Source organism: Tupaia chinensis, unplaced genomic scaffold (genome assembly GCF_000334495.1).
Source record: "Tupaia chinensis unplaced genomic scaffold, TupChi_1.0 Scaffold000335_1, whole genome shotgun sequence".
In the NCBI taxonomy this organism is placed as follows: domain Eukaryota; kingdom Metazoa; phylum Chordata; class Mammalia; order Scandentia; family Tupaiidae; genus Tupaia; species Tupaia belangeri.
The window spans coordinates 2,178,500-2,195,249 of NW_006159829.1; the positions used below are offsets into that span (position 1 = coordinate 2,178,500).

The 16,750-nt window shown below is 58.0% G+C and overlaps 1 protein-coding gene across 3 annotated transcripts in view; it reads right to left on the reverse strand.

Annotated features, from left to right (window-relative positions):
- DENND3 (DENN domain containing 3) overlaps nucleotides 1-16,750 on the reverse strand; it is a 47,255-nt gene that overhangs the window by 19,262 nt on the left and 11,243 nt on the right. For all 3 annotated transcript variants that reach the window (XM_006152111.3, XM_006152110.3, XM_027773306.1), the window contains 9 exons: nucleotides 16,302-16,413; nucleotides 14,808-14,927; nucleotides 14,034-14,252; nucleotides 11,388-11,509; nucleotides 9,798-9,953; nucleotides 7,931-8,027; nucleotides 5,971-6,074; nucleotides 5,334-5,530; nucleotides 2,669-3,196 (listed from right to left, as the gene is read on the reverse strand). In XM_006152111.3, the coding sequence (XP_006152173.1) occupies nucleotides 2,669-3,196; nucleotides 5,334-5,530; nucleotides 5,971-6,074; nucleotides 7,931-8,027; nucleotides 9,798-9,953; nucleotides 11,388-11,509; nucleotides 14,034-14,252; nucleotides 14,808-14,927; nucleotides 16,302-16,413 (1,655 nt within the window). The remainder of the gene's footprint in view (nucleotides 1-2,668; nucleotides 3,197-5,333; nucleotides 5,531-5,970; nucleotides 6,075-7,930; nucleotides 8,028-9,797; nucleotides 9,954-11,387; nucleotides 11,510-14,033; nucleotides 14,253-14,807; nucleotides 14,928-16,301; nucleotides 16,414-16,750) is intronic.

The following is a 16,750-nucleotide window of genomic DNA, read 5'->3' on the forward strand; positions in this document are numbered from 1 at the left end:
AGCTCAGCAAGGGAACGTCCAGGAGGCAGGACAGGGGCGTGAGGAGGCCCTGGAGAGCCGTAGGGTTGCAGAATGGCAGTGTTCCGGGCCCCAAAAGCCAGTCCGTGCATCCTCAGGATAAAGCGCCCCGCAGCCGGGCCATGGTACATGTCATCCGGACCGAAATGGCTTCCCTCACAGACATCGGCCCTGGCCTCAGACATGAGGAGCCAGTAGGCTCTGGGGACAGGGCTCAGGTCCCCAGAAAGAGCCACCAGGGAGAGCGGTGAGACGAGGACACCCAGAGGGAGGCACTCACTGAGCCCTCCGGTTGGTGCACCAGCTCACTGGCATCGCCGCCAGGGTCACAGCTGGCCTGGAGGGTGCGTGTTGTCACCGCTGTCACACCCACAGCCACTGTGAAAGCCACCCCTGACCTCCAGGCAGCCCACGGCAGCCACACACACAGCAGCACAAGCAGCACAGGCCCACGCAGACGGGCGCCCACGCCTCTTCTGTGTCGGCTTTGTACAAACTGCTGGCCCCTCCCTCCTGTCACCACACTCCAGCAGGACCCCTCCGGCTCATCTTAGTGTGGAGTGGTGTCACTGTCCGGGCTAGGCTGGAAGAGCTGCGCACACACCCACGTCCCCGCAGAGCGCCACCGTGCAAGCTACCATGACACGGCAGGCGTGGGTCCTGCACCATTAACACCAGACGTTCTGTGCCTGACTGTCAAACACGTGACGGGGACACTGGAAGTTCAGCGAACCAAACCTCAGATGCACTGCAATCGGGCAGACCCGTTCTACACAAGCATTCGCCTTCCCAGCCCATGGTGACGCAGGCAGCCCGTGTATCCGTGCCGCATTGCACCAGGAACACCAGGCCAGAAGGCCCAGAATCAAGACTTCCCTGACTGAATCTGCAGCGTAAGCACAGGCAATGACAGCGCGGCCAGTGGACGCACCATCACCAGCCAGTCTTCAGCAATCGGGCAGACCCGTTCTACACAAGCATTCGCCTTCCCAGCCCATGGTGACGCAGGCAGCCCGTGTATCCGTGCCGCATTGCACCAGGAACACCAGGCCAGAAGGCCCAGAATCAAGACTTCCCTGACTGAATCTGCAGCGTAAGCACAGGCAATGACAGCGCGGCCAGTGGACGCACCATCACCAGCCAGCCTTCGCCCTCCCCATGTGGGACTGCAGACGGGCCCACGCCGGTGTGGTGCACCCTCGAAGTTCCCTGCAGGAGGTGGCTGTGGGCTACGATCTGCCCCATGAGAGGGAGGCCAAGTCAGTGTAGGGGGCACCTTAAGAGAGGGACAGACCTTCCTCCTCCAGGTCCCCCGGTGGCCATGACTGCAGGCAGAGAGGCCATGCTGGGGGACAGAGGCTCAGAGCCTGGCTGCAGTCACCAGAGCTGCCATCCTGCTCTGTGGATCTGTGACCCGAGAGCCAGCAGCCCAGAGTTCAGCCACTCTTCCGGGCCTTGTAGCTGAGCTGCCAGGGCCCGTGTCCTGAGAAGGCTGCAGGGAGGGAGGGGAGCAGGCTTCCCCTGGAATCACGCCCTTGCCCTCGCCCATGCCAGGCCCCACTGAGTCCTGGTAGGTTCCGCGAGGACCTCCGGCTCCCGCAGATGCACAGCTGCTCCTGCACGCCTGGCCCGCCTGCAACTCCACAGCTGCTCAGGACCCTCTGCACCTGGCCTGGGGAGGACAGTGCTTCTCCATAGTCCCAGAATGCAGGACAGAGGTGCTCACTGTGTGCGACTGACCTGACTTTCACCCAGGCCAGCGGGCGGCACGTCAGTGACCCGATGACCTGCCAGGGAACACAGGCAGGCTGCACACAGGTGGCTGTGTCTGTCCCTCAGAGCCACAGACACAAAAGTGATGCAATACACGGCTTGCTGCGTTCGCTCTGTAATCGGGAAGAGGCACTGCCCTGCCTGTGACCAGGAAAGGGTGCCCTTCCCGGCACCCAAAGAGCCCCTCCGGTCCACAAGAAAACGGGAAATGGCAAACTAAAACTAGCAAGGAGTGCAAACTGCAGTTCCTAGCCAAGGACCCACCACAGCCGACAGCACGGGTCGGAGTGGCCTGGCGGCTAAGGGGCTGGATCCCCACAGCCCACGGTGTGGGCCCAGTCCCAGAGCAGCAGCTGGACAGGCACAGGCACAGTGTGCCCCAAGTCCCAAGATCAGGGAGGGGCAGAGGAGGGAATGCGGAGTGGCCCTCCTCAGGCGGGGCTTTCTCCTCCCCCTCTCCCTGGCAAGGTGCGTGCACGCGCGCACAGAAGCCACAAGGGCAGTGCCACTGCACACTCTTCACGCTTCAGAAAAACTGAGACCAAGAGCCCAACACTGCCAGGGCGAGGAGGCAGGTCCCAGTTGTCCCTGGCTCACTGGGGAGCAATTAGGCCACAGGGTCTGAATGACAGCACTCGAACCCAAAGCCAGGCTCCTGGGCACAAACCCAAGAGAAGCCGAGCCACAGGCGCTGGAGGGCACAGTGCACTCACATCAGGACTGGGAAGGTGAGAGCGTGGTGGTAAGGACGCAGCCCAAAGGCACCACCACCCTACGGAAGCCCGGGGCAACGGCCCAGAGCAGGGAGCCTCGCCTCTTTCCACAGTCCCCCGCCCGCTGCTGCGCCCACAGGGGACATGCACGGGTGCAGCCTCACCTACAGTCAGGGCCTCGAACAGCCGCTGGATGATGTGGGCGTCCTTCACGATGCCCGACTCCTGCACCCTTTTCACGAAGTCCTCCAGCTGCATGTGCTTCCTGGGCAGCTCGAAGTGCTTCACGTGGTCGTCCACCCTCGGGGCTTCGCCCGGCTTGTCCAGGACCTCGCCAAGGAGCCTCTTGAGCTCCGGCGTCCGCTCAGCCTGTGCACGCTCAGAGGCCGACATGGACTCCACCGTCCTCTTGACCAGATCGGCAGGGAAAATGCGCAGGTCTGTCTTATAGAGGTTCTGGAAGTCCGAGAGCGCGCTCAGCAGCTGCCCCTGCATCAGGTGGGCCAGCCCGCGCAGGTAGAAATACCTGGCCAGGAGCAGGGAGTTCTCTGGGCCCAGGCAGCCCATGGCCTTGCTGAGCAGTGCAGCCAAGTCGGCGTAGTAAGCCTGGACACACTGGCTCAGCAGTGGGAAGTGCACTTCCGGAACCCTGAACGTGTACATGGGCCGCGGGGTCATGACCGGTGCTGGCGCTGGAAACCGAGGGGAGCAAGCAGCCGTCAGCGCAGGCTGGAAACGGGCCCCGGGCCACCCACCACGCCGTGCTGTGGAGAGCAGCACAAACCTTCCAGAAAGTTCTGCACCCCCAGGATGAGCACGAGGCCCCTCATTTCGCTCTCTGCCAACAGAGGGCGAGGGCAGCCAGCACTCGCTGAGTAATGGCCTCTGCTCAAACTAGTCAGAGCCGCTGGCACCGTGTGCCAAGGGCTAAGCTAACAGCAGGCAGCCACGCACGGGGCAGGCTTGTTTAGTTCATTACAGGGATCGTCCCTTCCTTATGCACGACTCGGGGAGAGTCTGGTACAGACGTGGGCCTGAGGCCGCACGGCTCGGCTCCTGGTCCCAGGGCTCAGCCAAGTGCCAGAGCCAAACACCACCAGGTGTGCATGCCACGCCTGGCCCTTCCACAGGTATGGCCAGGGCTGGCTCCTCCCCCAGGAGCCCAGAGCGAATGGGGAGCTCCAGGGCAGAGGCCTGGAGGCAGAGACAGCGATGTTCCAAGCACAGGCCTCCACCACATGCACGCTGACAGGCTGCACAGAAGAGGGGATGCAGGACCAGAGAGGTCAGGCAACCTGCCGAGGGCCACACAGCGAGGAAGCAGCTGGGGACCTGGACCGCAGCCGGCCTCCAGACCCCGGCGGCTGTTAGAGAACAGGAGATTCTGAGCACTCGAGGCCCGTTACCAGAGCCCTCCTGGTGTCACTGGGCTCCCTGCGCATCACCAGGGGCAGCTGGGACAGTGGCCTCAAGGCCCCATGGGCCTCGAGCACAGTGTCTCCCCCTGTGGGCAGGCAGAGCCTCCCTGGAGACGGGCACAGCTGAGCTTCTGCGTGCGCTGCCTCACTGCTAAATGGGGTTCCACAGGCAAAGCCGCGAGGGGTGTCCCTGGGCCTGCCTGTCTCCACCCCTGGACTGGCAGCTCCATGAGGGCAGGGCATGGGGCTCTTTGGTACCCCATCTCTAGAAAGCGCCAGCACCCGCCCGGGGCCTAAGGGTCACTGTGCTCACTGCCCGCTCACATAGCCGCGTAGTCCTGACCTAAAAGCCAGATCCCGAATGCTGCAACCCCACCCTCTGTGAGCGCCAGCCTGACGCCACGAACAGGAACCCCAATCCCAAATGCCGCCCTCTACACCACTCTGTGAGCACCAGCCTGACACCTCGGGGGAACTGTGCACCTGACCTTCCGTGACCTACCTACGGCCAGAGCGCCACAATACGGACGCAGGGGCGGGCTCGGTGTGTGGACTTGGTCCTGTCCAAGGCACCGCATGTGAACACGCAGAAATTCCCCAGAAGCACACCAACCCTAAGCATTTTGGATAAGAGATACTCACCTGTGTTTGTAAAAGTGCTGACACACACATATCACACACACACCCAGACCACAACACACGCCTCTGAACGACCCGAGTGGGTAGCTGCAATCGCTAACAGGGACTTTGGGTGACAGAAGACACAGGCAGGAGGGCCAGCCCCACAGCCTAGGAGTGAACCACAGTTAGAATCCTGGACCTGGCGGCTTCAGAAACACCGTGTGTAGGCCTGAGCGCACCAGATCCCCCGAGGTGGAGAGGTGGAGAGATCGCCATGCGGCCACACCCTACGGGTGCTCCGTCCCTGTGACATGCACATGCCCTCTGGCAATTAAAAATAAAAAGAGGGAGCAGCAGGTGGTGTAGTAGTCCATGCTGGACTCCCACATGGCAGACCATGGTTCGAGCCCCAGAGCTGGTGATTTGAAACACACCAGGCGTGTGTGCGTGCATTCCCAAAACCCCCAAGGGAGAACAGGGAAGAAGGAACTGTGGTATGTCCATCCCCCCTGGGGGTGACTTCTCACTTTCCCTTTCTCTGTCTCTCTCTCCAGTGAGAGCATGTACCTATGGCAAAAGCCTAAAAACAAGAGAAAACAAAAACCAAAAAGAGAAAGAAAGCGTGGGGGAGAGAGCGTCCTGCAATGGACAAGGTTTGCAAAACGGCTACTCGGACGCTACGGACACCCCGGCCACCAGGAGACAAGCCCCGGCCCTGCCTCTGAAATAAGCTGTAGCTCCCCCAGCCCCTCGCGGTGCCGGAGGCTGACACGCGGGGATGGGGTCACACCTGCGCTGCCTGTGTGCTCCATGGAGCCCGGCATCCGCAGCGACGCGTTCCGGGGCAGCAGCTCAGGGATGGCGATGTCCTGCAGGTTGGGCATGCTGACCACCATGCGCCGGTGCACGGCGTGCAGGGGCCACGGCTTCCGCGAGGTCACCTTCTCCACCGTCGGTCTCCGTGGACTTATGTTCATCCCATTGAGCCTGCAGGGAGGGCGCCAGCAGTGAGCCTCGCCACCACCCGCAGGGACCAGGACCCTCCCTTCTCCCAGAGGGGGAGAGGGCAGCAACGCTAAGGGTGGAGGGCAGACCGCACCCCAGGGGATGTGTTTGAGGGGTGTCTGGAAAAGCACCGAGGCACACGTGAAAAGCCGAACAAGCTTCCAGGACTGTGGGAAGAGGGAGGACGGGAAGAACGCAGGAACGAAACCCCGGTGTAGACCGCAGGGCCTCCTGACGCCGGCACGCTCAAGTGCCCCGCCCCATATGACCCAAACACGCGGGGAAGAAGCTCGGCAAGCCGGCACGTTAGGGACTGCTCGGCCCAAGGCCCTTCCCGTAGGCTTGGCCATTGGCCAGCCAAGTAATAGTGTGTCCCTTGTCCATCTGCTCAAAGCAGCGCGCCCACACTGCACGGCCACTACCTGTCCTCTTCAGACTGGGTGCGGAGGTCCATCTGAGCGAAGGCGTCCATCCTCCTGGAGAGCCGCGCTTTCAGGAAGGAGTGGAACATGTAGGTGTCCAGGATCTGACAGACACAGACACGAGCTGAGAGAGACCTCCCCGCTGAGCTCCCAGGCCCCGACCCAGGCAGCGGAGCGCGCCACCTCCCCGCAGCTCGGCTCCATGGGGTAAAAGCTCCTAGTGGCTGCGTTCTCAGCCTGCGCTGGCACTCCCAGAACGCCCCGCAGGGCTCACCAGCCCGGCAGAGAACCAGCTGCCGTCCCTACTCGCACACTCAGCGGACGCTCCAAAGCCACGCCACCTCGCCCTCTGGGCGGCCTCTCTGCAGTGTCTGTTTACACACAGATGCTCACGTCTCCCGGGGACCTGGACCCCAACACTCAGCCTCTCGCGGCCCACGCACTCTGTCTGGGTCCCGTCTGCATCTAAGATGCCCCCGCGTGGCTCCATCACTCGATGGGCTCTCTCTCATCTGAAAAGGTGAGTGTCACGGCCCGCCACAGTAGCACACGGACAGCACACCGCTACTGCTTGGAAGGCCCGGGTCCAGCTCCCTGACCAGCACCGGCAGGGCCAGGCATCACTCACCAGATGGGCTACACTATAACCCACCCCTCGAGAAAGGCTGCTCCCAACCCAGCCCACGTGTGGAAACAAATCCCTAAAGGACCCAGAGACCCTGCAGAGACAGAACAGAGCCCCAGAAGGCAGGCCTGCACCATCCGGTGCTGACTACCTGGGGACAGCCACGTGGGCTCGGCCCCAGGGACTGTCACGAGCAATAAAAGGGAACACACTGTGGGATGCAGTCATGCACCCAAGGGCAAGGACCTCACACCTTGTCCACGGGGACAAGCACAGACCGGAGGCTGCTGGGCCCAAAGAGATGGGGCGGTCTGGAAAGGGCCCAGGAGCTGCGGGTAAAGGAGATGCACCACACCGAGAGGAAGTGGTTACACAGGCACCCACATTTGTCGGAACCGGGGCTAACAAGGCGGTGTGGTGGTTAAGGCAGCTGGATCTCACATGGCCGACTACACGGTTTGAGTCCCAGACCTGGCGGCTTGAAAATCATGTCGGCATGTGTGCATGTGTGCCCAAAACCCTAAGAGGGAATGGAGAGGGGATTACAACACAGCCATCTGCCCTGGGGGTGTGCTCGCTCGCTCTCTCTCTCTCCCCCCAGCGAGCACACGGCACCTACAGCAAGCTAACAAAAAAAAAAAGAGAGAGAGAGAGAGAGAGAGAGAGAAGAAACAAATCCTTTTTAAAAATGAGTGTATTTTATTGTATGTAAACTCTACTTTAAAGAGATGGCCAAATGACCAAAAAGAACCAGGCTAAAACCAACTTCTTAAAAAACCTAATACATTTAATAAAAAATTATTTTGGGGACCCAGCAGATGGCATAATGGTTACATTGCTAGACTCCTACTTAGTTGACTGTGGTTCAAATCTCAGACCCAGTAACTTAAAACTCACGCCAGGCGCGTGTGCATGCAGGCCCGAAATCACAAGAGGAGAAGAGATTGTGGCATGGTCATCCCTGCTGGGAAGTGATTTCTCACTTTCTCTCTCTCTCTGTCTCAAGTGCATGCACCCTATAGCAAAAAAAAATCACTCCTAAAAAAAAAAATCTTGGGACCAGCAGGTGGCATGGTGGTTAAGGGTATTGGACTCCCACATGGCCAACCATGGTTCAAATCCCAGACCTGGCAGCTTGCTTTCTCACTTTCCGTCTTTCTCTCTTTCTCTCTATCTTACTCTGTCCCTCTCTGGTCAAATTAAAAAATAAATAAATATATTTAAATAAAATAATTCTAAAAAAGAAAAAAAAAAACTTATGTTGAAAAACACTGAAATACAGAAAAGTGAAATGTGTTGACCATACACAGACCGGTGCAAACCCCACCCCTTTACCTGTTTATAAAACTGCTGGTCTCCTGGAGCTCTTGACTTGAGAAATTCTTCACTATTAAATACTCTGTGTTCATAATTTAAATGATTCTTCACTTCCCTAAGAAAGAGAAAAGGGACCTAAGTGCTGAGACACTTTTAAACACATGTAGAACATACTGATTTTAAATACATGTAGAACATACTGCTTTTGAACACAGAAAAGTGATTACAAGAAAAACAATGAGAAAAGCCCCTTTCTTCAGGAAGGTTTTCTGACTCCCGCAGTGATCCGGTTCGCAAGCATTTTGTGGCCAAACCCTCACTTTTCCCTCCAACTATTGGCTGTCAGAAAGAGACGATGTATCTTTCTATGTTTCTATGCAAAAGCGCATCACGATTTTTCCAATTACCCAAGAGAAGGAAGCTCAGGAGAGAGCTCGGGCCCTCCGCTCCTGGAGCCCCGCCCAGTTCCTTCTGCAAACCAAGACAGCAGCCATCACGGTAACCCAGATGGCCTCGAGCACAGGGTGGTGGCCCTGGAGGAGCAGCCTCTCTGCCAGCAGCCTGCCCGGCACCCTGAGTGACCTCTGATTCCCTCGTGTCGCTATGAATCCATGGGATGCTGGTGTGTGGTCTCAGATCCACAGTGACAGCCCACGCACCGCCTCCCCCTCACGGGTGTACTCAGGACCGCGTTTCAGGCCTGGCTTCCTCTCACCCAGGAAGTGCAGTCTCGGCACCTGCAATGCTGCCTGCTTTCCAAGCAGCTCACCGAGCTCGTGAAGAGCTCTCAAAGCCCACCTTGTTCACGAAAGACCTCATCTTCCCGGAGCAAAAGGGAAACAGCACACCGAGGACCATGCTGATCGCACCACTCGGAGCAGGGCTTTGTCCTAATAATTTCCTAATCTTTTGCGTGTGTAAATAAGTACATGGGTTTTTTTGTTTGTTTGTTGTTTTTTTGGGTTTTTTTGGAGAGGTTTTTGCTATAGAGTGCATGCGCTCGCCAAGCAGACAGAGACAGAGATAGAAAGCGAGAAATCACCCCCCAGGGGGGATGGCTACGCCGCAATCCCTTCTCCTCCATTCTCCTCTCGGGATCTTGGGCATGCACGCACACGCGCCCGGAGTGAGTTTTAAGCCACTGGGTCTGGGACATGAACCGCAGTCGACTATGTGGGTGTCCAGCGACATAGCCATTACGCTAACTGCTGGTCCCAATAAGTACATGTTTTGAAACAACCACACGGACTGTCAGGTCGGCAGGGTGCCCATCCACCCGTCCTGTAGCAAAAGCCCTCTGGAAAGACGCTCGGCAGGCAGGTAGTAGTACCTGCCTTCGCCACCAGACCAGGCGAGGACACTGCTCTCCCACCCTGCTCTCCACCCACCAAACACACACCGGGCTGCAGAACTGAGTCCGCCAGCGCAGCCCGGCACTCACAACCCGTGACGGTCTATGCAGGAGCGCCCGGGGAGGAGCCTTCCTGCCAGGCAGACCCAAGGGCCTGGTCGCACGTGGTTCTCCCCGGGAGGCTGAGTCCTCCGGACCCCGAGGGTCATGCTGAGATCCTGGCTCCCCGCCGCAACCAGGCTGCCGGCCTGTCAGCAGAGCCATGTCCCTCTAGAGGGCCGCCTCGAAAATGACACCCCAGGGTCCGGGGCAGGAGAGACAGAGCAGCTTAGAGGGCATGGGCAGGGAGGAATGAGACCGAGCTCCACCAATCCAGCCACCGGGAATCACCAGAGAAGGCAGGGCAGGACAGGACAGGGTGGGGCGGGCAGGCTGCACGTACCCCCAGAGGTTGATTCCTACTGCCTGAGCGGGGCCACTGTCACAGGGCCCTGGAGCTGGGGACATCAGTGCAGAGCCGGACGGCGGTCATACCTGAAGATGCTGACGAGCAGCTGCAGGACAATCTGCTGGACCTGGCCGTTGAGGTCCCGCTGCCAGGAGCGTCTGCGGGCACGGCCCTCCTGCAGGTCTGTGCTGGAGCTCAGGTGAGCGAGGTGCAGCTCATGGTGCAGGCGCAGGCCCTGGACCCTGCCAGGAAGCACAGGACCACCGTGTGGGGCTCGCCCTCGCAGGCACACCTGGGGTGCTCCCCGAGCCTGGCGATAGCAGGCTGGGTAACTGGGCAGGGTCGTAAGGATGCAGAGCTGGAGGCCAGCAGATGGCGTAACAGCTACGTCCCTGGACTTCCACATGGCCGACTGTGGTGTGAGTCCTGGACCTGGTGGCGTGAACCCTTGTGCACAGCACAGGCCGGTGGGTCGGACAGGCCGCAGGTGTACATGGCCCTGCGGGGAGCCCTGCGCCATGCTCCGCCCGCCAATACAGCAAATGCCCTTCGTTTCTCCCCACGTGCAGCCTGCGGCCCTCGCACTCCTCCGGGTGTGAGGAGCGGGAGTGGACACAGCCCTCCCGGTGTCTGCAGAGATGGCCCACGTAGAATGGGGAGGGTCAGAAATCAGACAGGCCTGTGGGGGTGGGCCCGGCCCTCACTGGCCCACTCCCCAGGTGCCAGCTCTCCTCTGACCTCCCAGTAAGAGACAAGAGGGGCAGAGGCCTGCCCCACCCCAACACAGCGTGCGTCCCAGACTTCAACAGCCACACGTGCAGTCTGGGGCCCCGCAAAGAGGCCCCATGCAGGGCCACATCTGCCACTCGGCTCCCATGGCCGTCCAGCGCTGTCACTCTGCAGCCAACTCCCGCCCCACAGTGAGGGCTGAAAAGCAGGTTTTCCCCACCCATTTCACTAAGTGCCACGGCAGAGGGAACCAAGCTGCCCCCGTACTGCTCAGCCCCAGCCCCCACAGCCCCCGCTCACACCCAGCCTGACGGAACAGCCACTGCAGGCCCCGCACATGCCCGGCCTCATGGAACAGCCACTGCAGGCCCCGCACACGCCTGGCCTGACGGAGCAGCCGCTGCAGTCCGCGCCCTCCCAGGAGGGACTCGCAGAGGTAGCCGGCCACGCCTCTCCCCACACACAGCGCAAGGGGAGTCTAACTCAAGGGGACGGAGAGCAGAGGGCCTAAACACCGTCTGCTGGGGCCTGATCTTGGCCAGTGAAGTCCTGTATCAGAGGACAGCTAGGGAACACAGCACGCGAGGTCGGGGCACCAGCGGACGCAGGGACGTGAACAGGAAGAGATGACTTGTCACTCAGGGACAACAGATCAGGCCATGGGACGCCAGCCTGACTGTCATGGCACAGGGCCATGGCTGTCCTCAGCCCAGAGGTCCTGCCCTGTCCCGGGTGTGTGGCGGGAATTCAATCCCTATCGAGCGAATGAAGGAGCGAAGGAGTGAAGGAAGAAGGGACTGAGAGGCCACAGCACAGGGTCGGAGGTTTCCCGAGGACTGTGACCGTCCCCTGGTTCTGTAGGGCCACACAAGCGTTTGGATTAGAAAACACGGTCAAAGTGGCAAACGGAACGTGAACAGATGTTCTCACACACGGGTTCCCATTACCTCTGAATAAACGTCTGTGCCGCCAGGAGAGGGACGTCAGGAATGTCCACGTCGCCATCCAGGGACTTGGAACAGGTGACACTGCCGTGGTCGATGTTTACCAGGACCAGGCCGTCGGCCTCCTGTAAGGGAATCGGTGAAGGCGGCATGGGAACTTCTCGGGCGCACACGGACCTCGTGCTCACAGGGAGCCGTCCCCGCCGCAGGTCGTAACCTCTCTACAAGACGCGGGCAACACTGCCCGGACTTGCCCTCTTTCCACGGGGCTGGGGGCCCACGGGTATTGTTGCCAGGACCTTGCACATCACGGTGCCCTGCCCCGGCTCCCAGCTGACTGGGCCCCAGTGCGGGCCACCACGGCCGGCCTCTGCTGGTGGCTCGGGGAAACAGCCCCCGGCCTCCCCAGCCTCGTGCCAGCACAGCTGGGCCCCCTACATTTCCTATCTGCCGTAAAATCCACGGAACATCAAATGCCATCCCGACTGCCCTGAAGCTGGGCGGTGTGAGTCCCACATCACCGCCATGGTCTCCGGGATGGGTCACCCTCCCAAACCGAAAGCACCAGCCCTTGTGCGCGGCACTGGCGGCCTCCCTCTGCTCTCCGTCCCCTTGAGTTAGACTCCCCTAGGGACCCCGAAAGTGGAGTCACTCAGTTCACTGGGTACCGGCTTATCTCACTGAGCACCTGTCCGCAAGGCCGACAGTGTCACGGCCTGGTGAAGGCTCTCCCTTTCCGTGCCCCATGGGCTCTCGGACAGACGTCTTGTCCCCACACACGCCTTTCTCCGAGGCAAGACTCCAACCTAGGCCGCCGTCAGGTTTTCACCTTCCCTGGGAAACACACTGCACGTATTAGTGGAAGGAATGTTCCAGAACTCCAGGGAGTGCCCGCCAACTGCTGACACCAGGTGTGTCACTTCACTGCCAGCCAGCTCCACCCCTGGGCAGGGCCTGGGCCACATAACCCACATACTAGCAATTTCTGAACCACGCACATGGCAAAAACCTTAAAAAAAAGTCACACAAACCAAACTACTTTCCCAGGGGCTAACAGGTGGCCTGGTGATTAGGACACTGGACTCCCACATGGCCAACTGCAGTTCAAGTCCTGGACCTGGTGGCTTGCTTTCTTGCTTTCCTTGACTCTCTCTCTCTCTCTCTGGTAAATGAATGTGTCCTATAGCGATTTTTAACCATATTAAAATAGTAAATGAAAGTAAATAATTAAAATTTTTAAAAAAACCACCTTCCCCAGGAGTTTCTGGTTCTCCCAAATCTTCCGGAACAGATAAGTCACGAAAAGGCTTCCTCCCTGCCTGCTAGAGGCAACTTTAAGTAAATAGGCCAAAAAAGTTTCCCTTCTAAGGAGTCTGAAAAATGATTTATTTCCCCTATGACTAAAAAAAGCAACACAACACTGAACCGTTAGTGGCCTCTTTCTTCTTGTCTGCAAAGCGGACTGGTGACGTTTTTCCCGTTCCTTCCAGGGAGGTCTGAACAGCCTTTTCCTGAACCGCGTTTTCCCCTGGTGAATCACCGCGTTGGCAAGAACTCAGGGACTGGCCGGCTCCTCCCCGGGGCACCCACCCCGTATGAACGCCAGGGAAAGTGCTGCCGTGGATCTGCTTCCCAATCCCCAGGAAAGCAGGCTGCGGGGCTGCGGGGCGACAGAAGCGGCCACAGCTGAGACGGGCGGGGGCAGGAGCACACGCACCTTGCCTGCTTCCCTGTTCATGGCACGCTTAGAAAGTCTCAGAATAAAACCTTAAATAGGGCCAGCCGGCACCAGCAGGTGGCATGGTGGTTAGGGTGACGGGCACGTGTGCGCGTGCCCAAAGGAGAGATGGAGGAGAAGGGATTGTGGCATGGCCATACCCCACAGGGAGTGCTTGCTCACTCCGTCTCTCTCACCAGCAAGCACACATGCCTTTTGGCAAATATGAAAAAAAAAAAAAAAAAAAAAATCAGCAGCCCAGCCGGGGCGCCCACCGAGTGCCAGGCGTGGAGGCCATGTGATTTCTGGCACTCAGTCGTCTGTGGCGGCACACTCCTGCGGTTCCAGGTACTCGGGACCTATGGCAGGAGGGTGACAACGCAGTGACACCATTTAAAAGAAAAGCAAACCAGAAGCGTGCAGTGAGGACGACGGTGGAGTCCCATCTCCCACACCCAGCGCCACGCGGCTGTGGGGCTCCACAGCTCATCCCTGCCCTGGGACGTGACCTTACCCCACTTCACCGAGGACGAAGCTGAGGCTTGGCGGAGGTGAGTCACTGGCCCTGGCTGCAGGACCAGCTAGCGGCCACAGCCACGGCCACGTCTGGACTAGCCATGGGACCCACTGACACCACCCCCCGCACCATCACTGCAGAACCTAAGGAGACTGAGATGTGACAAGGCGTCTGGTGCTCGGAACACGGTGCCCTTGACGCATCTGGGGTCTGCAGAGATGAAGGAGGGGGACGCGGTGTGTGGGCGCAGCGGCCCGAGCTCTCCAGGGCTCCTGACAGGAGGTGGCGCCCTCTCCCACTACGGGCTGCTTCCTCGTGCAGTGTTAGCCCGTCAGAACTCACGGCGGACACAGGCCCCTCAGACCTCGTCACCCTCGTGCAGTGTTAGCCCCTCAATGCCAGTGTCTGTACCAACCTTGCTGACCTCCTCGAAGTGGTCCAGGTGGCAGCCCATGAGAAAAGACGTGGGCGCCATGAGGAAGTCCAGCATCTGGCCCGACAGAATGGGCACGAAGGTGTGCTGCCACTGCAGGGGCTGCAGGTAGACCAGGAGGCACTCGGCCACCAGTGTCAGCAGGGCCCAGTCCGAGGAGAAGAGCACGATCCGCTGTTCCGTCAAGAGGCACGCCAGGATCTGGGGGAGAGCACAAGGCCGTGAGCCACTTCCGAGCAGGTGGGGCTGGCGACACTTGCGAGCACCGCACTGTGCCGGCAAAGCGGGCGGAGGGGGTCTCACCCTTCCCTGCCAAAATGGAAGCCTCTGGGCCCCACGAAGAGTGCCACTTACAGGCCGGCCACAGACGGGTGGTAGAGGGAGCTGGACACACGTGGCCAACCACGGTTGAACCCAGCCCCAGCAGCCTGAAGTATACTTTGGGCATGTGTGTATGCGCCCCACATCCCGACAGGATGAAGAAATGCAGCCGGAGGGGCTGAGGCATGGCCACGTGCCACTGGAGGGTGCTTCCCCCCTCTCTGGCAAGTACATGCACACTCCACAATGAAAACGTGCTGTTTACGAATATCAGGCCCTACGGTGAAAGTCTGCTTTAAGCAAAAATAAACAACAAACATTTGGAGTGCACTGCAGAATAACCTTGCACTTCAGTCCCCTCTAGTGACCAGTATTCCTGACGCCCCCATGGAGCGGGTGAGCAGCAGGTGTGCTCAGGTGTGGAAGGACACTTACCTGCAGCACCTTCTCAGGCCTGAAGCACAGTAAGGGCAGGTGAAGGTCCAGGTCTACAAGGGGGCTGTCAGGATCGGCTCGTGGGGGGAACACGACCTGCAGCGGCTTCATGTTAAACACCTGTAAGGGCCAAGTTCCACAGTGAGGTCGGAGAACGATCCCGTGGAGGCTGAAATTCACAAACATCCCGTTTGGACCCAGAAAGCACCCGAGGTGAGAACACCACCAAGACAGCTGTCTCGTGCATATCACCACGACAGCTGGGTCTCCAGTAAGATCAGAAATACACGTTTAACGGCCCAGCCCCGTGACCTGGTGGCTAACCAGGTGAGTCGAATCCCAGCCCAACTTGTACATGCCAATGAGCTCTGCAGACACAGCAAGGGGCATGAACTGAGGGGCCGAAAATGAAACGAAGCAGGTGGGCCAGTGGCCTCCAAGTCACGAGTGGACCTGGACAACGTGCCGGGCACGAGTGTGCTGTACTCCGGACCCTATCGGGGTGGGGAATGGAGAGGGCACTGCAGCATGACCATGCCCACTGGGTGCTTGCAAATACACACACCCCTTGGCAATTAAAAACATACCCACATTAGACTTCATGATCGCATGTCTCCTGACAAGCAAACCTAATTTTTAATTGTTGATAATAACATAAAATGTACAGGACCAAGATTTGTATGTATCATCTTCCAGAAGGTCCAGACTAAAGTGAACTTTACTTGATATCATCTAAACATTTCAAGAATTGAATAAGTGTCTCTGGAGGGGGGTCAGGAGGGGGCGTGCTGCTAAGGCGCTGGACTCCCACACCCTATGACAAAAATCTTTAAAAAAAGAAGAAAGAAAAAGGAAGCACCCCACGCGTGGTGAAGCTCTTTCGGAAAATGCAAAGTCAGATGGCTTTCTTCACCCCCACAGCCGTGGCCCTTGCTTAAACAAGAGAAGGCAGTCTGCACCTCCTCCACCCTCACCTCGCCCTGGGGGTGCTGAGTGAAACAGCCAATAGCGTGTCAGAATAGAAACAACTCCAGGGAACGTTTGCTGATGAACCAAATAACGGAGTAGCACTTCTCCAAGTAGCAAAAGAGACCTATCTTTAAACACACTCCACAGGAAAAGGCACCAACAAATTAATGTCAGTACCCTATTTTCAGTATTCGAGACTCAAAGAAACAAAAGGGAACTTGATAACCGAAGCAAATCTTAGGCTGAAGGAGCGGGCTTTCTGTGTGTCTTCTGCACAGCAAGAACTGAGTGTGCGTAACCGCAAAGCAGCCCCTCCCACCAGCTCCGTGTACCATGTGCCAGCCACGTCTGAAAATGTAACCTGACGCCTTTAGAACTAGTGCATGAAATGCTTCCAGGAGGACCTTGAGGAGCATAATTAAAACAAAACTAGAACTTAACAGCTTAAAACATTGACACCATCTTCAATATATTACGTTCCCTATTTGCAAAGGAAAACCACAATACAATTCCGGGATTAATTACCAAATGGAGTGGTCCAGGCGGTGGACTAGGTATTAAAGACAGTTTTGCAGCGAAATCTTTTATATGATTGTCAACTTCAAAATCTTTACAGGTTTTGAGGTGAGTCAATAAGCTGAAATTAATAAAGAGAAATCAAATTACCAAATAGGAATGAGAATACATTTGTCATCCTCAGCGTTTCTAAGCAAGCTCCCCCAGAATGTGGCATCAACATTAATATTTTTTAATTATTTTATTTAACTTTATTTATTTATTTATATATTTTAATTTGACCAGAGAGGGACAGAGTGAGACCGAGCAACAGAGAGAGGGAAAGTGAGAAAGCAAGCCGCCAGATGCAGGACTCAACTTGTGGTTGGCCATGTGGGCATCCAGCACCCTAACCACCACACCACCTGCTGGCCCCTTATTTTTTTGTTTGTTTGTTTTGTTTTTTTTTTTTTTGGAAC